Source organism: Chaetodon auriga, chromosome 2, assembly GCF_051107435.1.
Source record: "Chaetodon auriga isolate fChaAug3 chromosome 2, fChaAug3.hap1, whole genome shotgun sequence".
Lineage (NCBI taxonomy): Eukaryota > Metazoa > Chordata > Actinopteri > Chaetodontiformes > Chaetodontidae > Chaetodon > Chaetodon auriga.
This window is the reverse complement of record NC_135075.1, coordinates 25,965,399-25,980,869: the sequence shown is the minus strand read 5'-3', so window position 1 is coordinate 25,980,869 and position 15,471 is coordinate 25,965,399. Positions and strand designations below refer to the sequence as shown.

The 15,471-nt window shown below is 44.4% G+C and overlaps 2 protein-coding genes across 3 annotated transcripts; one reads left to right on the top strand and one right to left on the bottom strand.

Annotated features, from left to right (window-relative positions):
- Nucleotides 1-226: 226 nt before the first annotated feature.
- c2h6orf89 (chromosome 2 C6orf89 homolog) lies at nucleotides 227-6,789 on the bottom strand. 2 transcript variants are annotated; one of them, XM_076743417.1, is made up of 8 exons: nucleotides 6,645-6,789; nucleotides 5,151-5,405; nucleotides 4,412-4,577; nucleotides 3,546-3,694; nucleotides 3,198-3,349; nucleotides 2,853-2,988; nucleotides 2,482-2,605; nucleotides 227-2,225 (listed from the first exon to the last, which is right to left on the bottom strand). In XM_076743417.1, the coding sequence occupies exons 2-8, from the start codon at nucleotides 5,337-5,339 to the stop codon at nucleotides 2,143-2,145; spliced, it is 999 nt and encodes a 332-aa protein (XP_076599532.1). In that variant the 5' UTR covers nucleotides 5,340-5,405; nucleotides 6,645-6,789; the 3' UTR covers nucleotides 227-2,142. The 2 variants fall into 2 exon arrangements, with proteins under 2 accessions (XP_076599532.1, XP_076599540.1); XM_076743425.1 differs by having other exon boundaries at nucleotides 5,151-5,417; nucleotides 6,645-6,786.
- Nucleotides 6,790-8,103: 1,314 nt separating this feature from the next.
- On the top strand, nucleotides 8,104-14,811 carry nfs1 (NFS1 cysteine desulfurase). The gene is made up of 13 exons (XM_076743728.1): nucleotides 8,104-8,478; nucleotides 9,224-9,300; nucleotides 9,379-9,495; nucleotides 9,707-9,790; nucleotides 10,238-10,390; nucleotides 10,513-10,606; nucleotides 10,763-10,897; nucleotides 11,174-11,331; nucleotides 11,426-11,531; nucleotides 11,747-11,828; nucleotides 12,137-12,220; nucleotides 12,482-12,571; nucleotides 12,853-14,811. The coding sequence occupies exons 1-13, from the start codon at nucleotides 8,373-8,375 to the stop codon at nucleotides 12,914-12,916; spliced, it is 1,350 nt and encodes a 449-aa protein (XP_076599843.1). The 5' UTR covers nucleotides 8,104-8,372; the 3' UTR covers nucleotides 12,917-14,811.
- Nucleotides 14,812-15,471: the final 660 nt, after the last annotated feature.

The window sequence follows — 15,471 nt, the reverse complement described above, 5'->3', positions numbered from 1 at the left end:
TGCATTCGTGTGCTTCGGGTTTGTCAGCAGAGACACCGAACGTTCATGAGGTACTTCAGGATTTTCCTGATAAACAGCGTCATGTTACCTCTGACCTCCAAGAAAACATGATTTAACATAATGTACAGGTGGACACGGAGGTTTCTATCTTTCTCTGATACCTGCTGTGCTCAACAGCTGATTTTCAGCCACTAAAAAATCAAATAAAAATCCCACACAGATGGAAGCAAATACATGACGAGCTTTAATTTTCTCATAAAACTACAACATTCCTCTGTTCTATTAAACGCTGAAACTCAGACTTATCAGGCATTAACTTTGGCAAACTAACTTCATATTCAGACCTTTTAACAACCCATCGAAACCCTGATTACGCACAAAATATTTCCTCCGCTGGCGTTCACCTGACCGCACTCTGCTCTCATCACCACGGTTGATCAAAGCATAATAATATTACAACACATCTTTATTAAAATTAATGGCTTGAACACATATATACATACAATCATAACAATAAATAAGGACAGTGAAATTAGAGAAGCAGCTTTGTCTCTTAAATTAGTAAAATTACAATTAAAAAGAATATCTGAAGCTGATCCTGATAAATGGCGTGAAGGATGAAAACGAGCGATGCTGCTGTGCGTTAAGGTTAGAGGAGGAAGAGGCTGTTAAAGGTCCAGTTCACCCAAATTACAAAAACACATATTCTCTGCCTCTCTCTCCTCTCGTGGGATCTCTGCTGTCAGATACTTCTGGTTTTATTCGTTCAGGTTTGGAGACTTCATCTCGTTTAGATTCTGGTATTGTGACATTGATCTCAACGAGCTGCAAAACATCTGAGCTTTACTGTCCGACCTGCAGCTCACACTCAGCTGTTAGCGAACGGCTAAATGAAATTCTCAGCTGATGTCTGAACAAACACAACTCTCCACCAGTGGACTGCTTTCTTCGATCTTCAAAAACACCAGAACTACATAAATTATGGAGGTTATCTCCTCAGTAGCTGGTGAGTATGAGCAGTATTTAAAAAGTCACAGTTCTCACTGTAAGATGGCACATGTGAAGTTTGTGTCTTCTCCCTCAAAATGAGCCCTGGATGTGTTTCTGAATCGAGGGTTGTATTATAAAGCCCTGTGAACCAAAGAGTGATCTGTGATATTGGGCTATAGAAATAAAATCTACTTGACTAAACAAACTAATTTACTGAAAATAATCACAATGTTTGTCACAAACATTGTAATGAAGTTCCAGAAATACTTCAGAAAACTGTCTGGTGCAACTTTGGTGAACTGGCCCTTTAACACGGAGGAAGGAGCAGGAGGCGAAGCTGCAGGTGTGTCTCGCAACCTCAGGAGGTAGTGAACGTCGTCGAACAAAGTACCGACACCAGAGTCGTGAAATTCCTCGCGAGCTCCCAGAATGCACTGCAGAAAGAAGTGAGGATCAGGCGGCTCACTGGAGGCAAAAAGTGAGCGGTGCGTCCCTGCGTTAAAGGAAAATGCACCATGTCATCGTAATATCGAGAGCTGCGGTCGCCCTGACGATCGGACTGAATCTGCTGTGTTCTGTTTGGGACGGGGTTTACCGCTCTGATCAGCAGCCAATCAGAAGCTGCTGGTTCTAGGAGCAGTTTGCTTACAGTGCATTGAAGAAAGGTTGGATTAATGAACAAATTGGACATGTGGGCCATGAGGTCTGGAACATGATGATGTTTCACTACTTTCTGGAAGAGAAACACACCCGATGAATTGGTTAATTTTTAATTGCTGGAGATCTGCTTGAAGCTATGGCACGAGCACAGCACGTCCATCACATCTGAGCGCTGCAGAGACTTTAAAGACCGATGATGCTGTGCTGTTGAACACCAGGACAAAGTCAAAAGTCACTTCTCAATCCTCTGACCTCGACCCTTCAAGTCGTGTGTGCAGTGGTTTCCAGTTCTCTGAGGACACTGGGAGGTCTATCAGATGGGCGGGGCATCAGAAAAAAGATCGGAGGGTTGTAAGGCATCAGTGGGCGGGGCCGCAGAAAGGCGACGAGCTCCGAAAACGCCTCAGCAGGAAGTCAAACATTCACGGCCGATCTACCACACCGCAGCCCAGTCCTGGACTCTGTCCTCCTCCGCTTCGCTCCACCTGAAGGTTAAAAGGCCGAGCCGTCACAGATGATGTTCTGGCCTCGGCCGGGGAACAGCTCCATCTGCCAGTACCGAGGGTCAGCGTACACTGCACAGGTCAAAGGTCACAGGGAACAAACACCAACGAAGAGTTCAGATTGGACAACTTCATTGGATTTTATACGCTAATTCACAAATAGTTTCATATATAATAACTTTTGTACACAAAAGACTATTTTTGTGCACAATGAATCAGAAAGTAATTCATATGTTTTATATGGAGCCCTGAAGATCTGTGTTCTATCTTGAACTGTCTGAAGTCACATGAATTGTTCGTGGGTAAAAACAGGAGCGGCAGGTGTTACCCATGTCTCCAGGCGTCAGCCACAGGTTGAAGGAGCTGCAGTGTTTCTGACAGCGTTGGACGGGCAGAACTCGAACTGTAGGAAGGCCCTCGCCCACCACGAGCCAGCCAAACACCCCGACACCCTGAAACACGACAGAGGATTCATTTGTGCTGAATGATGGAGGGATACAGAACACCACCGAGGTCAAGACACCTAATACCAAACACACTAATGATCCAGCGGTCAATTAATCCCCGCTTTCAAAGGCACTTTCACACAGATACGGCATATTGCTGCTTTTTGTCCCTGACTTCTGTCAAAACACTAACAGCGTTTTCCTGTTTCGTCCTCCACTGTGTCAGCGTGGGGACGTCTGGACGTGAGCTCACCTTGCTCTGGGAGTTTGTGCTGTGGGTGACCAGGCAGCGCTGCACAATGGTCCCAGCGCTGTCCAGCAGGGGGCAGAGCTCAGCCTTCGGGAAGAGCCACCTCAGGACCTTCTCCCTGGTCCCAGAGCTGAACCTCCTACAACACACAGCACCAATCCTCAGTCATCAAATGCTGCTGTGTGCGCTCGGTGCATGCACTGAGGTGTTAGCAGAGCTCAGATATTGGTTATCAGCCAGATGTGTCCGGTCCACATTAATATAGCTTTCTGTTCTACTTTGTTAAAATGGACACAGACAAACTCCCTCCCCGACCTGATCAGGATGACTTTGAACAGAAGTGTGTACCAGAGCAGAGTGAAGTTGGCGGGTCCCTGCGGGAGGCCGAGGTTGTGGTTCTGCAGACCGTCGTCCTCCTCCAGCAGAATGGACATGGAGCCTGAATGGGCCAAGTAGAGCTCCTCAAGCTGCTGCCGCTGGACACTGAGGGACTCCCCACCCTGCAGAGACCAGGCAAACACATCTGAACTGTGAGACACCAACTGTCTTCAGCTACTTTCAAGTCCAGTTTATTTTGTAAAGAAATGAAGTGAAACAGGTTTTTCTTTACAGCTGTCATTTACAAAGTTTGCACTCATGGGTGTCACACAGGGAGGCCCATCAAAATAGCCAAAGCTGTCTGTGTTGACCTCTGACCTTCAGCAGGACGAGCTGGGGGCCCCGTCGCAGAGTCACAGTCCCTCTGAGGCTCTCTGGGACCTCCAGCACCGAGGAGATCTCTGCACAGCCCGAGCAGTTGACCAGATTCTGCCTGAGAGAGCCGGCACTCCACCATTCATGGAAACCTGCAGAGCGCGCGCGCACACACACACACACACACACACACACACACACACACACACACACACATATCCCAGTTTCATTAAGCATGTCTTAGCAAGAAAACTGTGAAACATGGCTTCAGGCTGATTTCTTGCTCAGGCTGTTGTCACAGCTGAACTCTGTCAGTACAGCAGGTCTGTGCTGGTGAGGACATGATGTTTAAGATAGTGAAAAAAACACAATCCACGAGTCACAGATTCATGTTGATAAAACTATGAGACGGGATGTAAAAAGTTTGAAGAGTTATCACGGTCATTTTCTCTTTTGTTGTCTTACCAGAGGGTCAACAGCAGAAACATGGCATCCACAATACAAAGGAAGCCAGCAGGAATATGTGCTTGTGTGATTTGATTGGCCAAAGCAGCCCCTTGCCGGTTGACACTGCAACGCAGCGCAAGTTGAACCAGATTAAACTATTTTGCAAGATGTTCCTGTGTTGACATCCTGCTGTGTCGCCGCACTGATCTCACTGAAATTACTGAGGCGGAGACGCTTTTCATGCTGGACTGAGGTCAGTCTGAGCTTACGTAATAATTACTAACCACGAGTAATTACGTGTACGAGTACAGACTCACTCCAATACGTGGGTGATGTGTCACTCTGTGATGCAGCCAATGTGTATTAAGTGCTTTCTTATTGGTGAAAATCTGAGTTTCAAACACGGTGATCAGGCGTCAGACCTTGCAGGTTGTACTTCTTGGCGATGGGCAGGGACAGCAGGCGGACGTGGCTGAGCGGGGACGACCAGTTGTAACAGCCCAGGTTGACCAGCCCCAGCTGGGGGGTGCTCTGAGGGTATGTGAAGGCCAGCACGGCCACCAGCAGGAAGCCCACTGCCACCAAAAACTGCAGAGACAACAGGGACATTACAGACGCTGAGAGCTGTGTCCTTCCTCACACAAAGCATGAATACACCTTTACTCTCTGTATACGCTGAATCTGAATTTTCTAGAAACTAAATTTCTCTATCAGTTGAATCCTTTTCATTTTCTTTGGTTGCTGTAATTGTCTCTTGTGTCCATATTGGTGAAAACATGATCGCATCCTAACATGATTTTGGGCCTAATGTGAGGCTTCAGCAGTCAGAGCTAGACAAATCTACAAAACGATAGTGTTTCCTGTACCGTTGCACGCTGTGCTGAACTGCAGTAGACTCATAGTAATACACAGAATTTCCACAGTGTAAACACATGAATGAACTTCGGACCATAGCCTCACATAGGCCCTGCAGTGGAAAATGCCCTTTACTGACTACAGTACTAATACAACATTAATAAATGTAATCAAAAGCAATCAAAGCCTCATATCTCAGAGGTAATAACCTGCATGTTGAGTACTTTTACATGATAAAAGCCTTCAGTGATTCATCATTATTTTCCATCATTTTAGCCGTGTAATGTTCGTGCTGGCAGGCCTGACCTTTATGGTGGCCCTCAGGATGGGGAACTGGGGAGGCTCTCTCCTCGGCTCATTGGTCTCCAGCACCTGCTTGATGAACCTCTCGATCTCCCTCTCTGACATGCCGTAGCGGTAGCCCGACTGCCGGAGGATGTCGATGCTCTCGGACAGCTTGTCGTAGATACACGGCTCGCTCATCGTTGTTCCCATGACAGCAGCTTCTCAGTCAATCACGTCGATCTTCAGCTGCCGCAGGCTCCAGGAGCATGGTGTCACCTACGAAGGCATCTGAAATGGTAACTGCTGCTTCATAACTTTAAAAACAAGCAAATGCTTTAGTGATTAAAGGTGCTGTCCGGGTTAGCACCCTTATGACACCTGACAGAGGTACCTGACTTATCACCTACTAACCCACAATAAAGAAGGACAAATAAAATCAATTATTTACACGTACATCATAAACACAGTGTATAAAAATAATCTTGCCTTGAGAAGAATGACTTGGTTTTTACAGCGGAAATAAATTGTAGCTCAGTTTGTGTTACTAAAGTAATGTGCCTCTAAAGACACGCTGCAATTAAGAGTTTAGTGACGACCCACTTTTCTAATGCAGCTTTCTATTGCAACAGCACTGATGCTTCAGGTTCTGTAGCAGTTAACTGACGAGTGAAACATAAATAACTGACCTGACTCTGGGTCAAAGTGACTACAAGCACACTTCAAAGCAGAAAAGACTAAGTGAAGACAGTCAAACTCGTCAGTGGACATACTACAGTAGGCACTATGGACTCTCAGGTGTCCACACAGAGACAGTAACAGACTCTCAGGTAACCACATAGAAACAATAACAAACCGTCAGGTGTCCACATAGAGACAGTAACAGACTCCTAGTTGTCCACATTGTGAAATTAAGGGAGTCCAAAGTACCCACACATAGACAATAGCAACTAACCGGGTGTCTTCGTGTTAATTACCGGACTCCGCAAAGGAAATGAACGTTAGTTGTATCCTCGTCATGCGTCGGTAAGTCGAAAAGGCAGGCAGGAACCGCGGTTTAAACAGCCAACCACATGTAATGCCACTACAAACTCGGCTCAAAAACAGGAAATGGAACAATTTGACGTTCTTGATGACAAACATTACGTGATTTAAACGTTAGCGAAGGAACTTAGCTACTTACTTGCCGCCGCAGAGCTATCGCGAGTCAATTTTTTTTCCCAGGATGGAGAAGTCATGACCCGCCCCACCCTGACTCTGATTGGCTAGGACTAGTTGCCTTCCTTAGTTAGGTTTAACCATGAAGAGTGATTGGTTAGGATTAGGATAAAGATATCCAGGTAAGCCAATCGGAGGCAGAGTAAGGCGGGTCACGCCTTCGCCATCCTTGAAAAAAATATTTCCTCTCTCAGGCAACTCAGAGCAACATACTGACATGCTAGCTTGTGTTTGCTAGCCGTGGTTAAGACTTTCAGTTTACGTCGCTTAAAGAAAACTACAGAAGACCGAAAGCCTCACCTTAAAGTGAAATGCACCGCCGTTATGGAGGCCTCTTCTTCTCACGTTACGTTCCAAATTAAACCTGATTTTTTGAAAGTAGCTCGCTAGCTAATGTTTATAGCTGTCACATACAGCCCTGATACAGTCCTCCTCTTCTTCTGACGAGAGGCATTCGTGCATTGCCGCCACCAACTGGTATGGAATATACATGTCTGCATAGCGTTCAGGAAATTATGTATGAGAAAACTGAAAGAGAAGAAATGAAAGTCCGAAGATACTGAATGGAACCTGACGGCAGATAACAAGTTGTCTTTGCGTCTGTCCCTCCTTCTTTATCCACCTGTCCACATACAGTCCACTCACGTGTCCTCGCTGTCCTTTCATGACAATAAACACCTGATTACTCATCATAATGATACATGTATGTTTTAAACGTTATGACAGGTGGTTCACCCAGACTAACTGACTGCATTTCTGAGTCTGAGACTGAAGATATTTGTACTTACATATTTGAATTTTGTATGAAAGGAAATAGCAGAAGAAATGCACAGACTGTTGTGAGGAAATCAAATTTAGGTGAGGTTAAAATATAGTAAAAGTTTTGAGGTCAAAACAACGTTGAAAAGAAGAGTGATAAGTTTACTTTTAAAGAACGACAACAAGGTGCACATTACCAGTCAGAGATGGAACAGATGTTAGAGTCAAGGGCATCTGAAAACAATGAGAAACACCTTGAAATCAGTGATGGTCGGGCTCAGTATTTTGCATGTGTGCATATATAGTGCATATATAGCATACTTATAGTGGTCATGTTGATAAATGTGGTAGAGAATAATAGAAACCGCTTTGGGCTACATGACAAAGTCAACGTATCACTGAGTCAAAGAATAAGAAATACATATAATACTATGAGAAAAATTAACTGTGGATTTTAACATCTCAATTTTCCTTTGACGATTGTGCCAGAATAACTGAGAAAAACTGGAAATGAATTTTATCCAGGACTGAAGTCTACGGTTTAACAAACTTACTGTCTCCGGTTTAATCAATTTTACAGGAGAATAAACTCACGTTTCATAAACCCTTGCCTGTAACCAATCAGAGGACAGAGAAAGACCTTGGCCCCGCCTCTATCAAGACCAAAACAATCCATATCAGCCAGTGAGATTGCAGTTTGTCCAGAGGAAGTCCCGCCCACTGCTTCCGTTTCTTGTGCAACGATGAAACTGCAGCAACACCAGTTTGGCTCACTGTGTCAAGCTGCTGAATGGCAGGACGAAGCCGCAGATAGACCGAAGGGTGGTTCGTAAAAACAAGTAATGCTTAAAACAAATATCATATTATATTGAGTATAAACGTACACGTGTTTTGAGAATGTATCTAGAAGAACCTTTCCAATAAAAAAACACATTAAAAAGAAGTTGGTTTTGAGGAAACAAGCCACGCTCGTTATTGAAAATATTTTATTTTGAAAGTCATCATCGGAAGTGTTCTTTGTTGGCGTCCTGCCTTGACTCTCACCGATTCGGATATAACTGACAGGCGGCAACGTTTCTCAAACCAAACCAAACTTTGCTCACATTTAACATTTATTCCTGAACCATCAATCTTGAATCGTCTTCTTCATTTCCATCCACGCAGTAGGTTAAACTGGTTCGACCCAGTTTACACTGGTGTTTTGGTTGCGATCAGCGTCTTGTTATCGGAGGTCAGTGAGTCTCCAGGTGAAACTCGCACGCCGTCCAGATGCTTTCCCCGGGCAGGACAATCTCTTCCCGGCTGCTCAGGCCGGTCTCGTGGATCTCTCTCCGGCAGGGCTCTGACCGCAGAACCGCTAGCACCCTGCAGAAAGGTAAGAGCTGCCCGGAGCGACTCAGACTAGTTATCGTTATTTGGCCGTGAGCAGCTAGCACGAAGCTAATCCCAAAGTGACGCAGTTTACAGCGGCTGTAAACTGGAGTGATGAAACGTTACACAGACACGCGTGTGAGGAGCCGTCGGTGACATTAAAGTAACACATTAATACTATAAAATCACTCATAAACGATAAGTTCTAACTAGTTAATTGACAGAACATTTAGTCGTCATCCATTTTTATGCTTGATTAATGACATTAACTTACGTAATTTATCAGCAAACGTGTCTAAAATCCTGTATGTCCAGCTCTGTTTATGTTTTTATTGTTCCATCATATTACCTCGTCACTGTATTTTTAATCTTTTTCTCCCGTTATAATTAAAACTATTCTCTGGTTTTAGCCTGCTGCTCGGAAGAAATAAGGAACTTTAAAACGTTTTGCAGTACATTCTTGTTTATGTGTGTATACTGCAAATGATATATCACTGACAGATCAAATGTACTGTGTATATAAATATAATAACGGTACATGTGGCATATAAATATATTTTGGTACCAACATGATACCTGATACAGTGTTCAATTTTCAGAACTATAGTTTTCCATTGGTGGCTCTATAGACAAAGTTAATCAATGACTCAGCGAGTCCTGACCTGTCACCGATGTCTGACCCAGTATTTCAGTCCAGAATCATGAGGAAAGCCAGCTGACGGCCTGTCTGTTGTTGTTTTGTGCTGCAGAGTTGATAAAGAAGTATGAACTGGAGAAAGATGAGCCCCGCCCCCTCTACATGGACTTCCAGGCCACCACACCAATGGTAAGTCTTACTCTGATGCCAGAGAGAAAGTCACTTATACCTACTTGTACAAACGGTTTAACGTGTGTGCTTGTGTAGGACCCCCGGGTGTTGGACGCCATGTTGCCCTACCAGGTGAATTACTATGGTAACCCTCACTCCAGAACACACGCCTATGGCTGGGAGAGCGAGAGCGCCATGGAGACGGCCAGGAAGGTAGAGAGACACTCAGTTTGTAGGGAGGATAAAGTTTTAAAGAAGTACAGTTCTGTATTTTTCTGTCTTTTTTGTCAGTTTTCTTAGGATGTCTGAATGTATCGACAGTGTAAATCTTCTGCAGTGTGTGTTTAGTTGTGGTCGTCCTGTCTCTAAATCTGAATTTGAGGTGGAGACACTGACTGTGTGTTGTCACTCTCTCTCTGAGCAGCAGGTGGCTGATCTGATTGGAGCAGATCCCAGAGAGATCGTCTTCACCAGCGGAGCCACCGAGTCCAACAACATGGCCATCAAGGTCACCTTCCGCTCCTCCTCTTCATCACTAACTTCGTTACCCCCTCTCCGTCACACCTTCTCTCCCTCTCCTCTCATCCCTACGTCCTCTTGTTTTGGTTGATCAAGAACTGAGGGAACAGAATGAAGGGTCTGGGTGGGGCAATGACGACTCACGGAGCTCATTGTTAAGACATTGACAAGGTCATTGACCTAAATTTGCAAATCGAAGTTTTCCCAAGTCGAACTTGATGCAAAAAAAAATCACTGATAGCAGCAAATCCAAGGAAGTGAATTGAGGTCCCCTCAAAATCACCATTTTAAATGATGTGACCATACCTTGAGAACATATTATGAACTGAATGAGAACGCTGTGAGAACACATTGAGAATAGTCGAGGGGTGAATGAACAGTAAAAAAACACTGAGTTGTGATGTTAGTAGTGACCCTGCCTCTCCCTCTCCTGCAGGGCGTGGCCAGGTTCTACCAGGCCAAGAAGCGCCATGTGATCACCACCCAGACGGAACATAAGTGTGTTCTGGACTCGTGCCGAGTTCTGGAGGCTGAAGGTTTCAGCATCACCTACTTGCCAGTGCAGGCGAACGGACTGTTGGACCTGGAGGTACTGAGCATGCAGAGAGATCACATAAGAGCGAGGACAGAGTGAATGTGTGCAGCATGTACAGAGAACATACAGAAGCCATCGTGTATATTAAAACTACGTGTGTCTGTGTGTGTGTTTAGCTGCTGGAGGCCTCCATCCGTCCTGAAACCTCTCTGGTGTCAGTGATGACGGTCAACAATGAGATTGGAGTCAAGCAGCCCATCAAAGAGATCGGTAATCATGGCAGAACATTAAGCAAAAGGCATATTTCTGAGACTGTTAAGTTGATCACCATCATCATGTAGAGGCTTCACTGGTCCCCTGATCTTTACTTTTGAGTGTTCTGATCAAAAGTATTGATTGGTTAACCTTTACTCTTCCTGACCACAGGTCAGATTTGTCGTTCCAAAGGAGTCTTCTTCCACACTGATGCTGCTCAGGCCGTTGGAAAGATTCCCATCAACGTCTCCAGCTGGAACATTGATCTGATGTCCATCAGTGGTCACAAGATCTATGGACCCAAAGGTTAGCTGCAGCATTACTGTAGAGCTACTAGCAACTGTTAGTTCATTCAGGGAGGTGAGGATATTAAGTTACACAGTACATTTCATACACATGACAGTTCAGAGTGCTTTACGAAGTGCTGAAACCTCGAAAATTCTATATATGATAATATACAACCCTGGAACAGTTGAAATACAATAATGGCAGCATGTGTGAATTAAACAGAAAGGGGTCGAGTTTTGATCCTTGTGGTACACCATAGTTCATGCTGACGGGCGTGTGTGTGCGTGTGTACAGGTGTGGGCGCTCTGTACGTGCGACGCCGGCCTCGGGTGCGTTTGGAGCCGCTGCAGAACGGGGGCGGGCAGGAAAGGGGGCTGCGCTCCGGCACTGTACCCACCCCGCTCGCTGTTGGACTGGGAGCCGCCTGCAGCATCGCCCAGCAGGAGATGGAGGTTAAAAAAAAAAAAAATATCCCAAGACTCGAAAAACAGCAGCAAACATCCTGAGACTTAATGTGTGTGTCTGTCTGTGTGTTTGGGGCCACAGTATGATCATCACAGAATTTCCACTCTGGCTAATCGTCTGGTCCAGAAGATCATGGCCGGGCTTCCTGATGTCATCATGAATGGAGATCCAGAACAACGCTACCCTGGTACACACACACACACACATACACACACACACACACCAAAACACACCACTGTCCTTTAATTTGCTCTGATTTCACTCGACATGAACTTGAAGGTCAGTGAAGGTCCTTGAATTTAATGTTGAAGGTTTCTGTTGAAAGTCTGTCTGATGTTCACTAGAAGTTCTGACAGTGACAGATGAGGTGGACGGACCTCTCTGACTGTGTGTTCCTTTCAGGCTGTATCAACCTGTCCTTTGCCTATGTGGAGGGAGAGAGTCTGTTGATGGCGCTGAAGGACGTCGCTTTGTCGTCTGGGAGGTCAGACATACTCATGTTAAACATTTTCTAAACAGATCTGAAGATGTATGTGGAGCAGGAGCTTCTGATGAGTCAGACTAGTTTTCTATATGTGCATTTATCAGTTCCCTGTGGCATTTTTGACCATTAGTAAGGAGCAGTGTTTTTTTAAAATGGGTTCCCATTTTGTCCACGTCATTCACGTGAGGTGCCTGATTCACATTCCTGCCCTCTGTTATTTCGCATGAAAATCAGCTTTGTCATCAAAACACACAGCATTTTGTTTACAGGTAAACTGTAAAACTCTGTGTGTGTTTGTGTGTGTGTAGTGCATGTACATCAGCGTCTCTGGAGCCATCATACGTCCTCAGAGCGATCGGAGCAGATGAAGATCTGGCTCACTCTTCCATCAGGTACAAACACTTCCTCATTGTAATCCAGATCCCGATAGTAATTCTGAATACAGTATTGATTATAATGAAGTTTAACTTCAATAAAATAACAGGCAGTCCTCTGAACAGATTCATTCTTCAAGAGCAGAGTGTAAAGTGCAGCTCTCTGCAGACTTTCTCTCTGTGGTTTGACTTCAGTTGAATCATATGTAAGTTGATGTAAGTGTGTGTGTGTGTGTGTGTGTGTGTGTGTGTGTGTGTGTGTGTGTGTGTGTGTGTTAGGTTTGGTATTGGCAGGTTCACCACAGAGGATGAGGTGGACTACACAGCAGATAAGTGTATCCAGCAGGTCAGCAGGCTCAGAGAGATGAGGTGAGTTCAGCCGGACTGACCATTCTGGCTTACTGTCACTCTGATCTTATCCTGGTAGTTTTGTCCATCAGTTATAATAACACCATAGTGCTCAACACGGTCATATCTGAGTGTCAGTTTTGTCTGACTGCTTGTTTTTCTTGACCTGTCGGACTTCTTTTTCGTGATGTTTCCACGTCTCAGATATTAACTTAATGATTATTTTTACGTTTCTGAATGGTAATGGTAATGATGCTGTGGTAACATCCAGTTATCTGTCTCTGTCTCTGTCTGTCCGTCAGTCCTCTGTGGGAGATGGTTCAAGAGGGCATCGATCTGAAGAGCATTAAGTGGTCGCAGCACTAGACCCCTTCCACTTCCTAGCTGACGACAAAGATGATGAATCCCGGGGGATTCTGGGAGTAGGCCAGCTTTTCCTTCCTGTATACAAACACGCACAAACTTCCTGTCTGACTTGAAGTCTGTTTGTAGCTGTAACTCTCTGTCTTTGGAGAAGCTCCTGTAGTTGACCTGTTGGGAGATGTTGCTCAGAGAGTTGACCAACGCACGTCAGCGTCTGCTTGTTGTTCTCATTCTGTTGTAGATCAGGCTTCTCTTGGCCGAGTTGCTTCTGTGTTTCTGCAGAAGCAGGAGTTTTCAGAAGCTGTGACACCTGGCTCCTTTATCATGAAGCCAGTTTGTCTTAGACCCCATTTACACCTGGTATTAAAATGCAATCTGTATCCAGAAAAAAGCATATTAATGTAAGGTATAAGCAAGGCGTTTACGGAGTAGCCTACAAGCCAGTACTGCAACGCTCCAGAACAAACTGACACAGTATTTTTATACAAAGAACAGAACAATTTAATTTATTGCATTTACAGAATTTACAAGAGGAGACAAATAACTCAGAATTTGTTGTGGACAGCCTTTTACAAAGTTTATAAAGTGTTAACAACTCACATAATCCTCAAATTTTTTGTTAAGGGGGTCTTGATCTGATTTGCCGCCACCTCAAATGAATCACGCACAGATTTTGCTCTGGAGGACAGAGATCTGATCCCATTGAGGATAACGAGGATGCATTAAACATACCAGGTGTAAACAAAAAAGGCAAGATTGGATAGTTTATTATCTGCATAACATATCCGGATACAGATCCCATTTTATTATCAGGTGTAAACGAGTGGTTCATCTGTCACGTGAAAGAGGTGCTCTCAATTACACCCCGCCACATGGAGCATCATCAGAACCGTGGAGGACTTGACATGAAGCTGAAACCTGTGGGGACATTTCATCACTGACAGACAGAAGCAGCTAAAGGTTTAATATCCACACACTGAAAGTAAGTGTAAGGCTGTAAATCAGTGTGTGACTCCTCCTGTCAGGATCCTGTAGGGATGATGGCTCCATTTTTCCAGTGATCTGATTGGTTGACAGGTTTTGATCTGCTCTCCTGAATGCACCTTCTGTGGAACGTTCTGACGGTTAACATAGTGATCTGTCCTGCTTCAAAGTGAGCCAGTTTCATGAGTTAAACGCAAAGATACCCGGCTGAACTGCTAATCTTGCTTCGTGACACGGGCTCTGCTCTGTGTGTTAACCAACCAAGATAGGCAGCGACTGGTGACAAAAAACAAAATGGGAACAATGGGCAGTGTTGCTTCACCGCAGCTGTTGATGGCAACTAAAGGCAGCAGACCAAAGTTCGCTGAGTTGATTTGATGATTCACTCTGAGTCAGAACTTTTCACTTGACGATTCACATATTGTTTCCTGTCCTCTGTATCAAGACTCACTATTGTAGTTTTTCTTTCTTCCCACCTCAGTTTTCAGTATTTAAAAAACAGCAGCACCATGTCAGTGTTAGCAGCCACAGTTTATTTTATTAAAGTCTGGAATGCTTTACAAGACTGTCGCCTTGATTTGACCTCAACGGCTAATTTTCAAGATAGCGGTGAGTAAAACCGGCTCAGGTCGAGTCTCTCGCCTGTTGACTGAGACGTGTCTGAGGTTGTTGATGGGAATGTGAAGATAAGCCTGAAATTCAGAACACGAAAATCTAAAAAATTCGGACCGTAAATATCATCTTTAAGAAGGCGCCACAATCAGAGTGGAGATTAAAGTCTTGTATTGAGTTCCTGGATGTAATCAGCTGAGCCTGCACAGGTCAGATTTATTAGACTCCTGCATCTACTGTCTTCTACTGTTACTCCTCTTATACATTATTATCCAATAAAGCAGTGCTTCATGAATATGCAATGAACTTTTTTTAATGGATGCTTTTATTGGGATAATCACAATTCAAGGACAAATGCCACAATACACACCACAGCATTGATAACCTGAGCTAGTTCAATAATTCATCCATAGATGGGCCTGTACACAGATAACACAACAGGAGGTACAACTCAATAAACAAAACAGTCAAGGGTATGATTAAAAAAAGCAGTTTTAATGCAAGTTTTTGATATGATAAATAAGTTTTTCAAGTGCTAAAGCATTATCTAAATACAACTATTATTACTGTCTACTAAACACCAGAAGTAGATAAAAACAGCTACATTTCTATTCAATGACATCCCAAAATTTGTTTGTATTATTTATCATACACACTATCTCGTACGCAACTAATATTAGTATAGTAAGTAAAGGCACCCAGGCACCTGGGAGTCTGAAGCACCGGGCGAGTTGCTCTCTTTTCCTAGTTGAAAACCCAGCACCTAAACATTTCAGCCGCGTCCGATCGTCGAACATGTGGTACCCAAGCCTTGGGCATTTATCGCTAACAGCCTCCATTCTCCAGATTTTGGAACCTGGATTTGCTTGATGAGTGAAGTCTAGCACTGATGCTGGACGATAACGCCGTGGCTCACAGTTTCTTTTCATCGCAAAGGTGAATAGGTCAGGCTTCTGTATGCG